This window comes from Plecotus auritus (genome assembly GCF_963455305.1).
Source record: "Plecotus auritus genome assembly, chromosome: 4".
NCBI lineage: Eukaryota > Metazoa > Chordata > Mammalia > Chiroptera > Vespertilionidae > Plecotus > Plecotus auritus.
The window spans coordinates 94380449-94397118 of record NC_137775.1 but is presented as its reverse complement, the minus strand read 5'-3'; the positions used below and the strand labels follow the sequence as shown (position 1 = coordinate 94397118).

Below are 16670 nucleotides of genomic sequence, written 5' to 3'. Positions count from 1 at the left end.
AAAGACGCACACAGACTGAGGGTGAAGGGATGGAAAAAGGTTTTCTAGGCAAATGGAACTGAAAAAAAAGCTGGGGTAGCAATACTTATTTCTGACAAATTAGATCTCAAACTGAAGGACATAACAAGAGATAAGGAAGGCCATTTCATAATATTAAAGGGAGCAATCCAACAAGAAAAAATAACTCTGGTAAACATATATGCACCCAATACAGGAGCACCCAAATACATAAAAAAACTCCTGGAGGATATCAAGGGAGAGATTGACAGCAATACAATCATAGTAGGAGACTTTAATACCCCACTATCACCATTGGACATATCCTCTAAACAAAACATCAGCAAAGAAACATCAATCCTAAATGACTCACTAGACCAGATGGAATTAATTGACATCTTCAGAACATTTCACCCCAAAGCCACAGAATATACATTCTTCTCAAGTGCACATGGGTCATTTTCAAAGATAGACCATATGTTGGGACATAGGCAAAGTCTCTTCAAATTCAAGAAGATAGATATCATATCAAGCATCTTCTCAGACCACAGTGGCATAAAACTGGAAATCAACTACAATAAAAACAACCCAAAGAAATCAAACACATGGAGACTAAACAGCATACTATTAAACCATGACTGGGTTACCAGAGAGATCAAAGAAGAAATAAAAAACATCATGACAACAAATGACAATGAAAACACTACAATCCAAAATCTATGGGACACAGTGAAAGCAGTCTTGAGAGGGAAGTTCATAGCTCTACAAGCCTACTGCAAAAAACAAGAAACAATGGTAATAAATTACCTAACCCTACAACTCAAAGAGTTAGAAAAAGAGCAACAAGAAAAGCCCAGTGTAAGCAGAAGGAAGGAAATAATAAAGATCAGAGCACAGATAAACGACATAGAGACCAAAGAAACAATACAAAAGATCAACAAAACCAAGAGCTGGTTCTTTGAAAGGATAAACAAGATTGATGAACCTCTAGCCAGGCTCACCAAGAAGCAAAGAGAGAGGACCCAAATAAACAAGATCAGAAATGAAAGAGGTGAAATAACAACAGATCCCGCCGAAATACAAAGGATTGTTAAAAAATACTACGAACAACTCTATTCCAACAAACTGAACAACCTGGAGGAAATGGACATATTCCTAGAAAAATATAACCTTCCAAAACTCAATCAGGAAGAATCTAAACAGCTCAACATGCCAGTAACTATGGAAGAAATTGAAGCAGTCATCAAAGAGCTTCCGGCAAACAAAAGCCTGGGGCCAGACGGCTTCACAGGAGAGTTCTACCAAACATTCAAGGAAGAACTAAAACCTATCCTCAGACTATTTCAAAAAATTCAAGAGGAAGGAACACTTCCAACCTCCTTCTATGAAGCCAGCATCACCCTAATACCAAAACCAGATAAAGACAACACAATGAAGGAGAATTACAGGCCAATATCCCTCATGAATGTAGATGCCAAAATCCTCAACAAAATTCTAGCAAATAGGATCCAGCAGTACATCAGAAAGATCATACACCATGACCAAGTAGGGTTTATCCCAGGAATGCAAGGATGGTTCAATATCCGCAAATCAATAAATGTGATACATCACATAAACAAATTGAGAGATAAAAATCACATAGTCATATCAATTGATGCAGAAAAAGCATTTGACAAAATCCAACACCCTTTCTTGATAAAAACTCTCAACAAGGTGGGAATAGAAGGATCATACCTCAACATAATAAAAGCTATATATGATAAACCCACAGCTAACATCATACTCAATGGGCAAAAACTAAAACCATTTCCCCTAAGAACAGGAACAAGACAGGGATGCCCACTCTCACCACTCCTGTTTGACATAGTACTGGAAGTATTAGCCACTGCAATTAGACAAGAAGAAGAAATAAAAGGCATCCAAATTGGAAAAGAAGAAGTAAAGCTGTCCTTATTTGCAGATGACATGATATTGTACATAAAAAACCCGAAAGAATCCATCAAAAAACTAACAGACTTAATAAATGAATTCGGCAATGTAGCAGGATACAAAATTAACACCAAGAAATCTATGGCATTTCTATACACCAACAGTGAACTTACAGAAAGAGAGACTAAAAAAGCAATCCCATTTTCCATCGCACCAAAAAAATTAAGATACTTAGGAATAAACCTAACCAAGGAGGTAAAAGACCTATATGCGGAAAACTACAGGACACTGAAAAAAGAGATAGAGGAAGATATAAACAGATGGAAGAACATACCATGTTCATGGATTGGTAGAATCAACATCATTAAAATGTCCATACTACCCAAAGCAATCTATAGATTCAATGCACTCCCCATTAAAATACCAATGGCGTATTTCACAGACCTAGAAAGAACTCTCCAAAAATTTATCTGGAATAAAAAAAGACCCCGAATAGCCACAGCAATCCTGAGAAAGAAGAATAAAGTAGGAGGGATCTCAATACCAGATTTCAAGCTGTATTACAAAGCCACTGTCCTCAAAACAGCCTGGTACTGGCACAAGAACAGACATATAGATCAATGGAACAGAATAGAGAATCCAGATATCGACCCAAACCAATATGCGCATTTAATATTTGACAAAGGAGGCATGAGCATACAATGGAGTCAAGACAGTCTCTTTAATAAATGGTGTTGGGAAAATTGGACAGATACATGCAAAAAAATGAAACTAGATCACCAACTTACACCATACACAAAAATAAACTCAAAATGGGCACAGGACTTAAATATAAGATGGGAAACCATAAAAATACTGGAGGAATCCACAGGCAGCAAAATCTCAGACATATGCCAAAAGAACTTTTTCACTGATACTGCCCCTAGGGCAATGGAAGCCAAAGAGAAAATAAACAAATGGGACTACATCAAAATAAAAAGCTTTTTCACAGCAAAAGAAACCATCAACAAAACAACAAGAAACCCCACTGTATGGGAGAACATATTTGCAAATGTTATCACTGATAAAGGTTTAATCTCCAACATCTACAGGCAGCTTACACAACTTAATAAAAGGAAGATAAATGATCCAATAAAAAAATGGGCAACAGACCTAAATAGAATCTTTTCGAAAGAAGACAGAAGGAAGGCCAAGAGACACATGAAAACATGCTCAAAGTCACTAATTATCCGAGAGATGCAAATCAAAACGACAATGTGATACCATCTCACACCTGTCAGAATGGCTATCATCAACAAATCAACAAACGACAAGTGTTGGCGAGGATGCGGAGAAAAAGGAACCCTCGTGCACTGCTGGTGGGAATGCAGACTGGTGCAGCCACTGTGGAGAACAGTATGGAGTTTCCTCAAAAAACTGAAAATGGAACTCCCATTCGACCCAGTAATCCCACTCCTAGGAATATATCCTAAGAAACCAGAAACACCAATCAGAAAGGATATATGCACCCCTATGTTCATAGCAGCACAATTTACAATAGCTAAGATTTGGAAACAGCCTAGGTGTCCGTCAGCAGATGACTGGATCAGAAAACTATGGTACATCTACACAATGGAATACTATGCTGCCATAAAAAAGAAGGAATTACTACCATTTGTAGGCACCTGGATGGAATTAGAGAACATTATGCTAAGTGAAATAAGCCAGTCAATGAAAGAAAAATACCACATGATCTCACTCATTTGGGGATAATGAAAAACATTTATAAACTGATGAACAAAAAGATAGATACAGAGGCAGTAAAGCATCAAACAGACTGTCAAATTACAGGGGTAAGGTTAGGGAGAGGTGGGGGAAATAAGAGATCAACTGAAGGACTTATATTCATGTATATAAGAGTAACCAACGGATGCAAAACATTGGGGGGTGAGGCATGTATGGGAGTGGGGTGGGGGGGCAATGGTAAGATATGTACACATATAATACCTTAATAAAAAAAAAAGAAACTGGAAATATATAATCATACACACCTGTGTACACATACACAAACACGTACCTACACACACTATATCTATGTATGTATATGTATATTTAATATAGTCAATAAAACATATTAAAAAAAAAAAACAAAGTGGGTGAGCATCTGTTCGAATTAGGTGGTTTCCCCAGGTGAGGAACCTTCAGGTGAGGGACCCCCAGGGACCCAGAAAGTGCCCCAAATGAGGAAGAACCAGCTTTAGCCTCTACCAGGCCCAGAAAGCACAGAGCCATGCTCCAGCAGCTCCAGTCAGCTGCCCTTTCTCCCTTCTCCTCCCCACTCCTGGGAAACTGAGCTTAGCAGACTGGGAGGACATGAGTTAGGGAGACAGGAGCTGACCTTGTATTCTACCTTCCTGGCAGGTTGCCTTAGTTGGGGAAGGAAGAGAAGTCTTACCTTTGAATGAATTTTGAGTTATTGAGACAATAGTTATAACGTAAAATGACTAATGTTTTTCTATTGTTGGTTTTGTTTGTAATTACAATGCATGACCAGTGAGTCTGGGCAGCCCAATTTCCACCCAGGGACAGAGGAAGAACTCTTCCGACTGTGAGGATTAAAGAGACAGGGACAGAGTGAGGAAAAGGTAGCCTTCCCAGCACGTCCCAGTGTGGCGGACGCGCCAGGCACACCAGCTTTAGCTGCAGAGACGGTGCGCCTGGAGGAGAAATGAGGAGTGAATTTGTTTTCATCTTTAAGCAAAGCGATCCTCATGTACATGGTAGTGAGGAAAATGAAGGTTAATCAGAATCAAATTGGGATTCTTTTTTTACTACCTCTATTATCACAACAATTCCTCTGACACGGTCATTTTATTTGATCTCCGAACTCTTGGAATCAAATCCTCTGTAGAGTTCTGGAAATTATTATAAACCATTTTAAAGACAAAAACGTTCAGAGAATGATATAAATAACATGCAGGCACCACCTCCATGTTTTGAATAACCTAATTGCCACAGTTTTTGTTTTTGAACTTGAGCATTGCAGAGCTGGCAGGAGCCTCTGCAGCGCCCTCCCCAGTCACTCTCCTCTGCCCTGAAACAGCCCACCTGCTCTCAGATTCTCACTTTATACTTTAACTAGCGACCCGGTACACGGATTCGTGCATGTTGGAAGGAAGTTAATTAGAAGGTGGCCTGCAGTGTGGGACTGGGTGAGACGAGCCAGACATGCCCTGGAGCCAACCTCCTTTGGGCTCTCCCCAGCCTGCTGCACCTGGGGTGGCGCAGTGGCTCAGTGGCATCTGCAGAATGAGCGGGGTCCCTCCAGCAAGTGGGGTCCCTTGGCCTGGCCCGCAGAGATGGGGCTAAAACCGGCTCTCGGACATCCCCCAAGGGGTCCCGGAGTGCAAGAGTGCACTCTGCAAAGTTGCTGTTGTACAGGGTATGGAACGCAAATGCAAGTGTGCAGTAAACCAGATTCGGGGCCAACAGTGCCCCAGCAACAACATAACCCAGGGCCGAAGGTGAAATCATGTGGCCCTGTGAGGAATCAGGCTCCCTCCTCTCTGGTTTCAGGGTGCGTCACCCAGGAACTGCCTCTGCCAAGTCACTGCAGCTCGGCAGCTCCTGCGTTGAGCGTCTGCCCCCTGGTGGCCAGTGCGCATCATAGCGACCGGTCACACGTTCAGACACTTAGCATATTAGCCTTTTATATATATAGATGCCCCTTAAACATGACATAGCTAGCTCTTGACCTGAGAGGAGGTACCATAGTGTTCTCTTTGTAAATATTTGTTGGCCTGGACCCCTGTACATGTATGTTTTGTGCATCTTTCTGTATTTATGTTGTCTTTCACAACAAAATGTACAAAGCTCCCACTCCATCTCCCCAATAAACAGTATTGAAAATTTGGGGACTTGCGTAAATGGTATTATTCCATATATAGTCTTCAATAATTTTCTTTCTTTCAATCACCACTGTGTTTTTAAGATTTATTCCCAGTGTTACATGCAGATCTAGTTTATTCATGTTGAACTCTCTACAGTGTTCCATGGTATGACTATATCAGAGCTATAGTTCATCTCTCCACCCCGTCCTGGGGACCTTGGGCTCCTCTCCTGATTTTGTTGGTTTGACTATTTGCTGTGCTGAGGACAATGCTGTGATGAGCACCTCGGGCACATGTGTGACACCTCTCTGGGGGCATGCTCCTGGGCATGGACTTGGCAGGGGTGGGGGTTTGCATTTCTTCAGTTTGCCAAATATTGTCAGAATCGTCCCTAAATGGTTGTTCATAGACTTTAACTATACCGTTCACTTTTCCCTGCTTCTCTTTTCCTTTTTTTTTTTTTTCCCTGAATGGGAACTTTGCTGCTCTGCTCCCTGAGTGCCACCTGCCCATAGCTCTGCCCTGACGGGCTACATGTCTCTCTTGCACGGATACCTGGATCCTTACAACGGCTCCCCCGTGGTTTCCCAATGGACACCAGTATTTCCAAACCAGCACTCAAAGCTTCCTGTTGGTTGTTTGGAACATGGCACCTATTGCTTGTGTCTGAGCACAGATGGCCCTGTGTTCTTGTTGGGAGGTCACTCCAAACTCAACTTCTTCGAAGAAATGGGAAGCTCATCACACACACAACAGAATCGGTCCTGGAAACACATTGACCTTTCCCGGGCTGAGACTTGCCAAGCACGAGCAGTGATTTTTATCATGTGTAAGGGAGAGAGCATGCAGGTGGAGGGAGGACCAGCCATAATAAACTTTAGTCTACTAGACTACATTCTACAAGACTAAATTCTACTAGAGTTTTGTTTTCTATGTTTGATATAAACTGAGATTTTGTGTCTTCCCCCCCGCCCCCCAATTCATACATTAAAATTTAATCTCCAATGTGATGGTATCTGGAGGTGGGCCTTCAGGAGGGAACTTAGGTCATGAGGGCAGAACCCTCATGAATGGGACTAGAGCCATTATAAGAAGAGGCGAGAGAGCCAGCAGCCTGCCACCCAGGAGAGGGCTCTCACCAGAACCCGCGGCTGGCACCCGACCTCAGGCTCCCAGACTCTGGCACCGTGAGAAAGAAGTCTCTGTTTACCAGCCACCGGGTCTGTGGTGATTTGTTATGGCAGCCCGGGCTGACCAGGACATTGGTCAAATGCCTTGTTCATTCAAAGTAGCAGACACTGTTTCTGCGCATTGGGAGATGAAAAACGGCTCGGCAACTGGTGGCAGGATCATCAGTGGCGCAGTCCTGGGCCCGGCTGCGTTTGTGCACAGAACAGGGATGAATAGTGCCCGTGAACAGGTGCGGGGACTGTGGGACCCCCACAGCTGTGCCTGTTGGTGCTGGTGGCCCAGCGCTGTGGTGGGCTCTGTGGCCGGGGCTGTGCCTACTGCCTGGACATCTGGTTTGTTTGGTTCCAGCTCTCAGAGTCCGAGACCATGACAGTTCTGCTCCATCACATGGACACCGTGCTCGACTCTCATGCCAGCCCGGTGAGCAGATGTTCTCGCGTGGAGAAGGAAGCAGAAATTCAGGACGATTAATGGAGCGAGGCCACAGGACTAGCACGTGGTAGAGGCACGACTCCAGCAGGAGTCTCCTGAGTCCAAGGTGAGGGTTCTTTTGACTAAAGCACAGCTGCTGCTCACGACTGGCCCCAGTGCTGATGCCCAGGGCCCTTCCGTTCTCCAGGTTGGCGGGAGGGGAGTCTGGGACTACTCAGAGCCCAGAGCCTGGGCGATGGAAGCTGGGAAGGGAAGGGGGTGGGGAGCCTTCTCACTCCCAGCCTCCGCCTTGAGCTGGTCCTATGTTCACAGGAACCAGGGGTTAGAATAGACTCAGGGGTGAGACTTTGTCACCGGCCGTACTGAGCCACCCAAGTCCTTTTGGACCAACTGACAGGCTCTCTCAGCCTCAGGGGCAGCTGCTTTCTTTACGTTCTGCATTTTGACCTTCATCTCTGAGAAGATAGAAACACCGCTAACCCACCCACGCCCTCCACGTCTCCTCACCAAGACTACTGTTCCCGCACGTCCTGAGGAAGCCTGCATTCACACGGAGGTAAAACTGTGTGCCCGAGGGCTGGGAGAGTTAGGTTCCTCTGTTCACACTACAAGCCATCAGCAGGTGCCCGCTAAGGCTCAGAGACTGCGCTGGGCACTGACTGTCATTAGGCCCAACCATCCCATTTTACAGATGTTGGAACCTGGGTCCAAAGCCCCTTAGCTGGTGTCTGGGGTGTCTTTAAGGCAAAAATTTGATCCTTGAGATATCACTGATTTATTCAACAAATATTTACGGAGGACCTACTGTGTGCCAATCACTGTGCTCGGTGTTGGGGAGACACAGAAGAGACTAACAGTTACCATACAATGTGGTAAAGTCCAGAAGAAACAGACAGCTCTGGGAGGGGCAGCCAGGCGATCTGACTTTGCCTGAAGGGACGAAGATGTGCTAAAAGCTTTGGTTGAATCAGGGCGGGTGAAACTCCTGAGGCCTGCCACTTGCACAGTGTCTACCTATCCCCCCCCCCCCCGCCCGGGGGTCCCACAGGGCCCACTGTGAGGACCACGCGCTGAGCAATGCCAGGGGTCCCCCCAGTTCTGCCGCAGCCAGCGGCTCCTCTGCCTATGGGGAATGCCTGCTTCACACACGGCCTGGGCCGTGCAGGTGCTCAGTGAGCCGGGAGAGTAAACGGATGACAGTCTGGCCTTTGGCTTTCTCTTAAATTTGTTGTCCCCAGGTGCAGAATTCCAAAGAGCATTGCAGACTCAATCAAACAATTTTACACCGAGTGGGAGAAAGAGGCGCCCACAGAAGCCTCTGTTCTGCGATAGCAGGGTCGCCACTAGGGGTCACTGCAGGAATTCTGTTTGGGGGAAATGAGCTGTTTGGAGACACTCGCTGGAACAATGAAGTGAAATAGGGAGCCCTGGGCTTCAGGGGGCCTCCCCACACTCCCAAGGCCCTGGGCGCTGGGGACAGCTGTGGCTGCCCTGTTTTCAGGGACAGGGAGCACCCCCGGTGGCCCTGCAGCCGCAGGGGACTGGCCTGGGGGCTGCTTTGCTCCTGGGGTGGGGCGGGACAAGGGGGCGAGGCTAGTGTTTGTGGGGGAACCTCCCACGCCATTTGGAACCCGCCAATGGCATGCTCGTGGAGCTTTTCTTGTCATTAATTCATCTTCGTCATTATTGTTGCTATCTCCTGTGACGTGCCTGTAAGAGAGGCTACGGAACCTGTCCATTAAAAGCAGTGGAAGGAGTAAGTGCTTTTGGACCCCACAGCTGAGCAGATTATAACACACAGGAGCTTTTTCTCCCCACAGGAGATAGCAACAATAACGACGGAGATGAATTAATGACAAGAAAAGCTCCGTGGGCCAGCGAGAGCAGGTTCCAGCAGGTCATGCTTTCACAGAAGTTGGGGCAGGGGATAACTGTGGAGACAGGTGTGGTGTCATCCAATGAGGGCTGAGCTTCTCAGGGGCAGGATCCCCCACTTCCTTCTTCCACAGACTGACCACCCAGCCCCCAGGGTGAGGCAGGCAGGCAGGGCGTGTGGCCAGTGTGGGACTCTCGGGGTCGCCTCAGACCTGTGTGCCTGCAGCAGATTCACTGAGAGCTGGCTAGGCCCTCCCTGGCTGGGCTGGGAGTGTGTGTGCCCAGGGAACAGCCGGGCAGGGGAAGGGGAAGGTTGGGTGGAGGTCGGGGCGGAAGACGGATTCATCACTCCCCAGGCAGTTGGCAGTGCTGGGAACTCAGCGAATGCCTGGGGCTCTCTCTTTCTACACGACCTCTGACCCAGACTTCCTTGCTGGCAAATGCTCAGCGGCTCAACTGGCCGAAAGGTAAAGGCTCAAGGTCCAAGGTCCTCACTGAACCCCTCAAATCACCCTTTCAGCACTCCCCCCCACTGCTTCAAATCCACTCCCCAAAAAGTCATCCAACTCCCCCTCCACATACAACACACATGACATATACATACACCACACAATAACCACAGATACCACACACATGCCACATACACACACTACACATAGCACACACAAATCCCATACACACCACACATAGTACACACATAACCACATGTACCATACAAATAATAGCACATACCACACATGCCACATGCATCACACATACCATACACATGTCGCACACCCACACAGACCATACTCATGTCACACACCCCACACATCCCACACATACACCCACACACACCCACAACAACAGCTCCCTCCCTGCACTCTCCACTTGGGTTCTGAGTCCTGCCCCTTCTCTAAGCCCAGTCCAGGCCATGGTCTCAGTGACCTCCAGGCCACACCCTCAGGTGAGTTCCCTCCCGAAGCTCAATGGCCAGTCCCTCTCGCCTGACACATTTCACAGCTGCTCAGCAGGGCCTGTGTCTCTTACACTTTAGTCACAGGCACTTGGTAGGATTTTGAGGGCAGCTGAACGAGAGCCAGTCCCTGATCAGATACTGCTCAGAAGAGACACGGAGGAGCCGGTGCTCAGGGCTGGCCCACCCCCCTTGTCCCCGCTCCATCCTGCTCCATCCCGCTCCATCCCGCTCCGTGGGCCACCGAGAGCAGGTGCCTGGTGCAGGACCTCGGCCGCGCACACCCACACTTTCCTGGGCTGAGCTGCAGTGTCCGCTCGCACTGTCAGGGAGGGTCTTGTAAGGATTGTGCTTGAATAACATTTCCTGCATTTTGTAGAACCACAGTGGGAGACGTCGCTCTCTGTCCTTCACATGAGGGTCTGCACGATAAATCCTGGCTGTGTTTGGTTCCAGGGAGAAATTCTATTTTTGCGGATAAATTAGTGAGTGTGCTTCCTGTTGTCAGAAAAGGAACTGGCACTCAGGGTGTTTCTCTTTCTGCCTCGAGGCTAGATAAGGGAGAGAGGAATTTATCGCCTGTGTGTTATAATCTGCTCAGCTGTGGGGTCCAAAAGCACTTACTCCTTCCACTGCTTTTAATGGACTTATTTTATTTTATGTTCCAATGTCTCATTATACTTTTGCAAGATGTGTGGGTCTGGAAGCCATCTGGGGAAGCACTGATTGGGCCTATTTATTGCCCGTGCTGGCTGCTAGGGGTACAAAGACTCATCCGACTTTCTGGGAGCCCACGTTTTAACGTGGAGAATAGCTATGGAAATGGATAATCACAAAACAGGGCTGGTGCTCTCTCGCAGAGGTGTGTGGGGCTGGAGGACAAAGCCGACGTGGTGACCGGGGGCGGGGAGGTCATGGAGGTGGCCACGGTTGAACTGCTTTGGGGACTGCAGTGGGAAGAGGACACATGGCACAATACATATGTGTCTACATCTGAAATTGGATCGAGTTTTCTCTACACATGTGGCCCCTTCCCCTGGCTAGGGCAGGCATCGGCCCTCTGCCCTCTGTGGACTCGCAATGCCCGCCTGGCAAGGGTGAGGGCAGCGTAGGGTGGGGGTGGGAGCCGCACTGTTGTGTTTGCATCCTTAACTGAGCGACATTAGGCAGGTGCGTGACCCCTTTGAGCTTTAACGGTAAAGCCAGGGCAACAGTCGTATCTGCTCATGGGTGTTTTAGAAGCATCACAGGAGGAGACACAGGCAAAGAGCGTAGAGTCACGCCTGGCTCACGGTGAAGAACTGAGAAACGTCTGCTGATTGTGTCATCTGCATTGGGACAATACTGTGCCATTGTAGCCAGGAACTCAAAGTGGGGGAAACACACGGAACTCAAGGCTCTAGCTCAGTGGTCGGCAAACCATGGCTCACGAGCCACATGCGGCTCTTTGGCCCCTTGAGTGTGGCTCTTCCACAAAATACCACGGCCCAGGTAAGTCTATTTTGAAGAAGTGGCGTTAGAAGAAGTTTAAGTTTAAAAAATTTGGCTCTCAAAACAAATTTCAATCGTTGTACTGTTGATATTTGGCTCTGTTGACTAATGAGTTTGCCGACCACTGCACTAGCTGAATCTAGTTCAAGTAGAATCGTTCCCAAATGCTGCTTAATTTAAAAAGAACATTGTTTCATTGTTTCCTGAAACAGTGGGTGGGAGTAGGCCCCACACTAAGTCCACAGTCACTTTTGCTCGTACGCGACCTTCTTAGAAGTGGCCATTGATGTGTCTCCCAGGGAACCCCTCGGACCCTGGCTGTCGCATCTGGGGGCTGCTGGGCCCAGCCTCGCCCGCCCCACTCTGTCTTCCTTGGTTTCCTTGCCCACTGACTTTATAAAGCAGAGGGTTCCGTGGGAGGCAGGCCATGAAGGAGGGCCGTCACGGACTTTCAGCCAGGAAGCGGGTAGAAGTCATCATGAGAGCACAAGCACAGGCACGTGCGCGCGCACGCTCACACACACACACACATACACACACATGCAGAAGCTGGCCTCTCAAAGGACACTTGTCTGTGCCAGTGGTGTGATGGTAAATGTGTAACAACGGGCTCCATGGGGAAAGGAGCCCCCATTTATAACAGGTGTCAGTTCCTTGGTGTAAACACTCCCACCATGCTGACCTCAAGCTGCCTGGGCCACCTCCTGAACGTGGACTAAGGAGACACTTGGGGAGCACACCATCAAATCCATCTCCATGAGACAGACCCCGCGGATGTCAATGACCTCAAGCACAGAGATGACAGTAAAATGTGGTAACTTAATCAGGAAAGGGGTGGATTTTGGGTATTTGTTACCTTTGTTTTTTTCAATGTAATTTACTTATAATTGTACTAGAGGCCCAATACACGAAATTCGTGCAAGAGTAGGCCTTCCTTCCCTCGGCTGCCGGCACCAGCTTCCCTCTGGCACCCGGGACCCGGGCTTCCCTCGCAGCCCCGGCTTCATCCGGAAGGTTGTCCAGTCTAATTAGCATATTATGTTTTTATTATGATGGATATAATTAACTTTTAACACCAGCTGTGTTTAAACACTGCTCCCAAGTTCCTGAATGGGTAACACGCGCTCTTCTGACACAGGCGGCGGCACTCTCTCTGACATCCCTGGGCCTGGCCTCCCTTCACCAGTCAGTCTTCTCCACACGGAGCCGCTCACGACAGTCACCCAGCCCTGCTAACCAGCATCATCAGAGGCACCACAGAAGGCAGGCTGGCAGGCTGACCTGCCCTCAGTCCTGGGGCCACGCTCTGGTCAGTGTGTCCCGGGCCTCGCTGCTCTTTATTTCTGATGTAATCAGTAGTTGTTGAAACCATCTTTATTTTTACTGAAACCAAACAACCAACCTTCCTAATTATCAAGTTACCAGGGTCACATGGGCTGCCCTCTGTTCTCCTCTAGAAGTCCTGGGTGCTGGATTTCTCAGGTCCGGGCCACTCCAGGGCCAGGCCACCCCGGAGAAGCTCTTGGTTTGGCATAAACATGTTGCATATTTAACCAAAGCTGCCGGCGTGCTTGGTCCCAGGCTGCAGAGGAGCAAGCTGGCCGCCCAGGTGCCTGCCCCATCAGCCTCTCTGGGGCCATACACTCCTCCCAGATCACTTCCTCGGGTCACATGTCAAAAGGGAGCATTTTCTGCAGAAGTCATGGCTTAAAAGGGGCCAAAGGCCTTCAAGTTAGCATGTCACCGGGCTTGTTTAGTGTCTGCATTATTAATGTGCGGAAGTGCGTATACCACTGCTGTGGACAAAAGCAGCACGGGGCTAAAAGCACCCAGTGTCCGAGTTTCACACTGAGAAGCCATGTGACCTTGGGAAGTCATTGGATAGCCTTCATACGGAAAGTGCACTTACCTTTTGGCCAGTGGTGAGGATGGAAGGAGATGGAGGCTGCTTTTACCGCCAGTCCTTACTGTAGGATTAGCTAGTAGTGGCTCTAGAAAGCTCGGAGTAGGCCTCTGAGAGGCTGGGACATGGGGTGAATTTAGTTTGGGGTGTGGGGTGGACAAGGTCAGGAGGATGAGGCAGCATCTGGGGGGGTGGGGTGCCTGGTGCTGACGCTGGGAGCAAGCACACAGGTGGGGGAAACTGGTCCCTGGGAGGAGGGGTGTCTGCAGGAGGCTGCACTGACCACACTTCCTTCCCTTCCTAAGGGTTTGGGCGGATTATGTTTCAGCTGAGGGTGGGGTTCCAGGCAGGTGAGCTAGTGTAACCCTCACCTTCCTCCCGCAGGCTCCACTCTGTACTCACCTAGAGCTACTTGCTGCAGATGCCGCTGGGTGATTTCCTCCTTCAGGTGACCTGTCGGAGACACAAAGGAAAACCGTTAGTGGGCGGGAGGAAGATGGCCTCAGGAGCGTGGGTCAAGCTGAAAAGAAAGGAGACAAAAGCAGGCACAGCTTCCAAGAAGAGCCCCTCTCTGCCTGAATTTTGTTGGAAGAAGAGGCTGCAAAGGTTGGGGCCTTGGCACATCACTGCCAATACACATTTCACCTTTGGAGCCCATCATTTTGGGGGTCAACTATTTAGTCTGTCACTGATTATCTTTGCTAGGGCTCTGATCTCTTACATAGGGATGCAGGGTTGATGTTTTACTAATTTATAGGGCCAGTTTTAAGTCCACTTAATTCTTTTAAGCTTTATGAAATTGTGTCAAAAGAAAAAGATGGTAGTTTTGGTTAATCAAAACCTTAAGATAAACACAACAGTTGATTATTTGGTATGAAGCACATATAATTCTAGGTTATATTAATAAAGGTATCATGTGTAGATCAAAGGAGGTGATAGCAGTCATGAGACCACAGTTGGTATTTGTCCTAGGAGCTACTCTTTATAAGGAACTTTAGTAAAATAGAAAATATTTAGAAGATGGTAACTGGGATGGTGGGAGGGGTCTGAAACTATGCCAGATGCGAACTATCTGAGTTGACCCGAGGCACTTGGATGGGGAAGAAAATACTTGGAGGGCGAGGAGGAATGGAGATAACTGCTATCTTAAAAAATCTAAACATTGTCATGGGGATGAGAAAACATTTATTTTTGTCCTACTGCTGAGGGCAAAAGTCAAGTTGACTGAAGGCAGACATGGGGCTCAATATGAGGAAGAAACAGCTCATAAAGAGGACTGTCTCAACATGGATTAAGTTGTTTCAAAATGGACTAACCCCTGGCCAAGCCCCTTCCTGCTCAGGCAGAAGCTGGGTGACCGTGCTGGGTGGTTGGAGTGAGAATGCCTGCCCTGGGCAAGGGTTGGGATGACAGGCCTGCAGGTTCCCTCCGTCTCTAAAGCTCTAGGAGTTTGTGCTCGAGGGAGAGAGACGCCGCAGCCCTGGGCGTGTTTATGTGCGAGGGCTCAGCACACTAGTTGAAATGTCAGTTTGTCTATATTGCCTGTCCCAGTTGGGAGATGTGGTCAGGCCACTGGGGGATTCCAAGGAAGCCTGGGAACCTCCTTGCTCCCTTGTCTCATGTATTTCTTTCTTCACACAAAGTGCATTCGACGCCTCAGAGGCTGCGGCTGAACTGCAGTCAGTGAAGGGGTCACAGGAGACCTTGCTGCTCACTCACAGTTCTCGGGCACTCCTAGAACATCATGACAGGGCAGCGGGGGGCAGAGGTCATTCCGTTTAGCTTCCCACCAATTTTAGGGTCCCTTCTACAGAATGAAATGGTCATTTCCCCTCCCACTTGTATGTATCCAGGCTGTCCCACTGATGACGTGGGATAAGGAGTTACTGAGGTGGCAGTGGCACCTGCTTCCTTGTGCTTTCAGACTCCAACCGGTCAGTTTTCTGGAAGAGCAGAGAAAGGATCCTCTCTCGCTGGCAGTGAGAGCCCTCCACACCTCAGGGTGCCAGGATTCCTGCACTCAGACGTGTCCTTTCTGGGTTAAACCAGCTCCTTCAGCTCCCTCCAGGAGGCTGCTGTGCAGCTGGACCCAGGCGTGCACTGTGCCAGTCTGCATCTTCACAGAGAGGAAGCCAGGGAGCAGTGTAGCAATGATTGCCCCCAATTGCCAGTGGGGAAGTGGGAACTCAGGGGGTGTGCTGGGAGGGAGTTGGGATGTGGACACCCGGCCCAAGGATGAGCACTGGGAGGGCCTGGGAGCCAACAGGAACACAACCTGAACCACAGGCCAGCCCCAGCCCAGCCCCAGAGGGGACCTCCCCCTGCCCCCACCCGAGGGACACGACCATCACTGTCTCCATCAGCAGGTGAAGAAGCTGGGGTGAGGGGTGCTGATGGGCTGGGACTCCGGCGGCATCAATATCACTGACTTGAATTTTAAAGAAGCACAGCACACACACTCTTCAAACAGAAGGCCCGGTGCTGTGCCAAAGGAGCACACACTTAGACTCGCCTGCTTGCTTAGCGCAGGCCATCGGGGCTTTCTGCTGCCCACAGTGGGGAGAGCCAGTGTCCCCAGGCCGCACCTGCTTCCTGGGGCCTGGCACAGGGGCCTGGCAGCGGGAGCTGCCCAGGAGCTTGGCACCTCCTTCCAGTGACACTGCTGGTGACCTGCTCCTGTGGTGCCTCCTTGACCCCTGCCTTCCCCACCACGGGCCTCCCTGACCTGGGTCTCCCCGACGATGTGCCCCTGCCTCATGCACTGCCCCAGTGGGTGCTCAGACTGGCCTGTCATGACCTCCAGCTCCAGCTGGAATGACAGCTCCCTCGGCCAGACCCTGGGAAGTGCCTTCGGAAGGACTGGGTCAAGGATCTCCACAGCCCCAGTCTGGGAAGAGCTGCTTGTGTGAATAAAGACAGGATTTGGCTACCAGGACTGAACGTTCTATAAATGCCACAGACATCCTACCTGATTGCGGAACAGTGAGCATTCCTAGGGGACAAAAGGCCCGTCTTCGTGACGCTCCAT

The 16670-nt window shown here is 48.9% G+C and overlaps 1 protein-coding gene across 1 annotated transcript in view; it reads right to left on the bottom strand.

The window, feature by feature from the left end:
- KIF6 (kinesin family member 6) overlaps positions 1 to 16670 on the bottom strand; it is a gene marked incomplete at its 3' end in the record, with an annotated part of 392136 nt that overhangs the window by 24956 nt on the left and 350510 nt on the right. Inside the window, 1 exon segment of the mRNA XM_080665124.1 lies at positions 14014 to 14095. Within this exon segment, the coding sequence (XP_080521250.1) occupies positions 14014 to 14095 (82 nt within the window).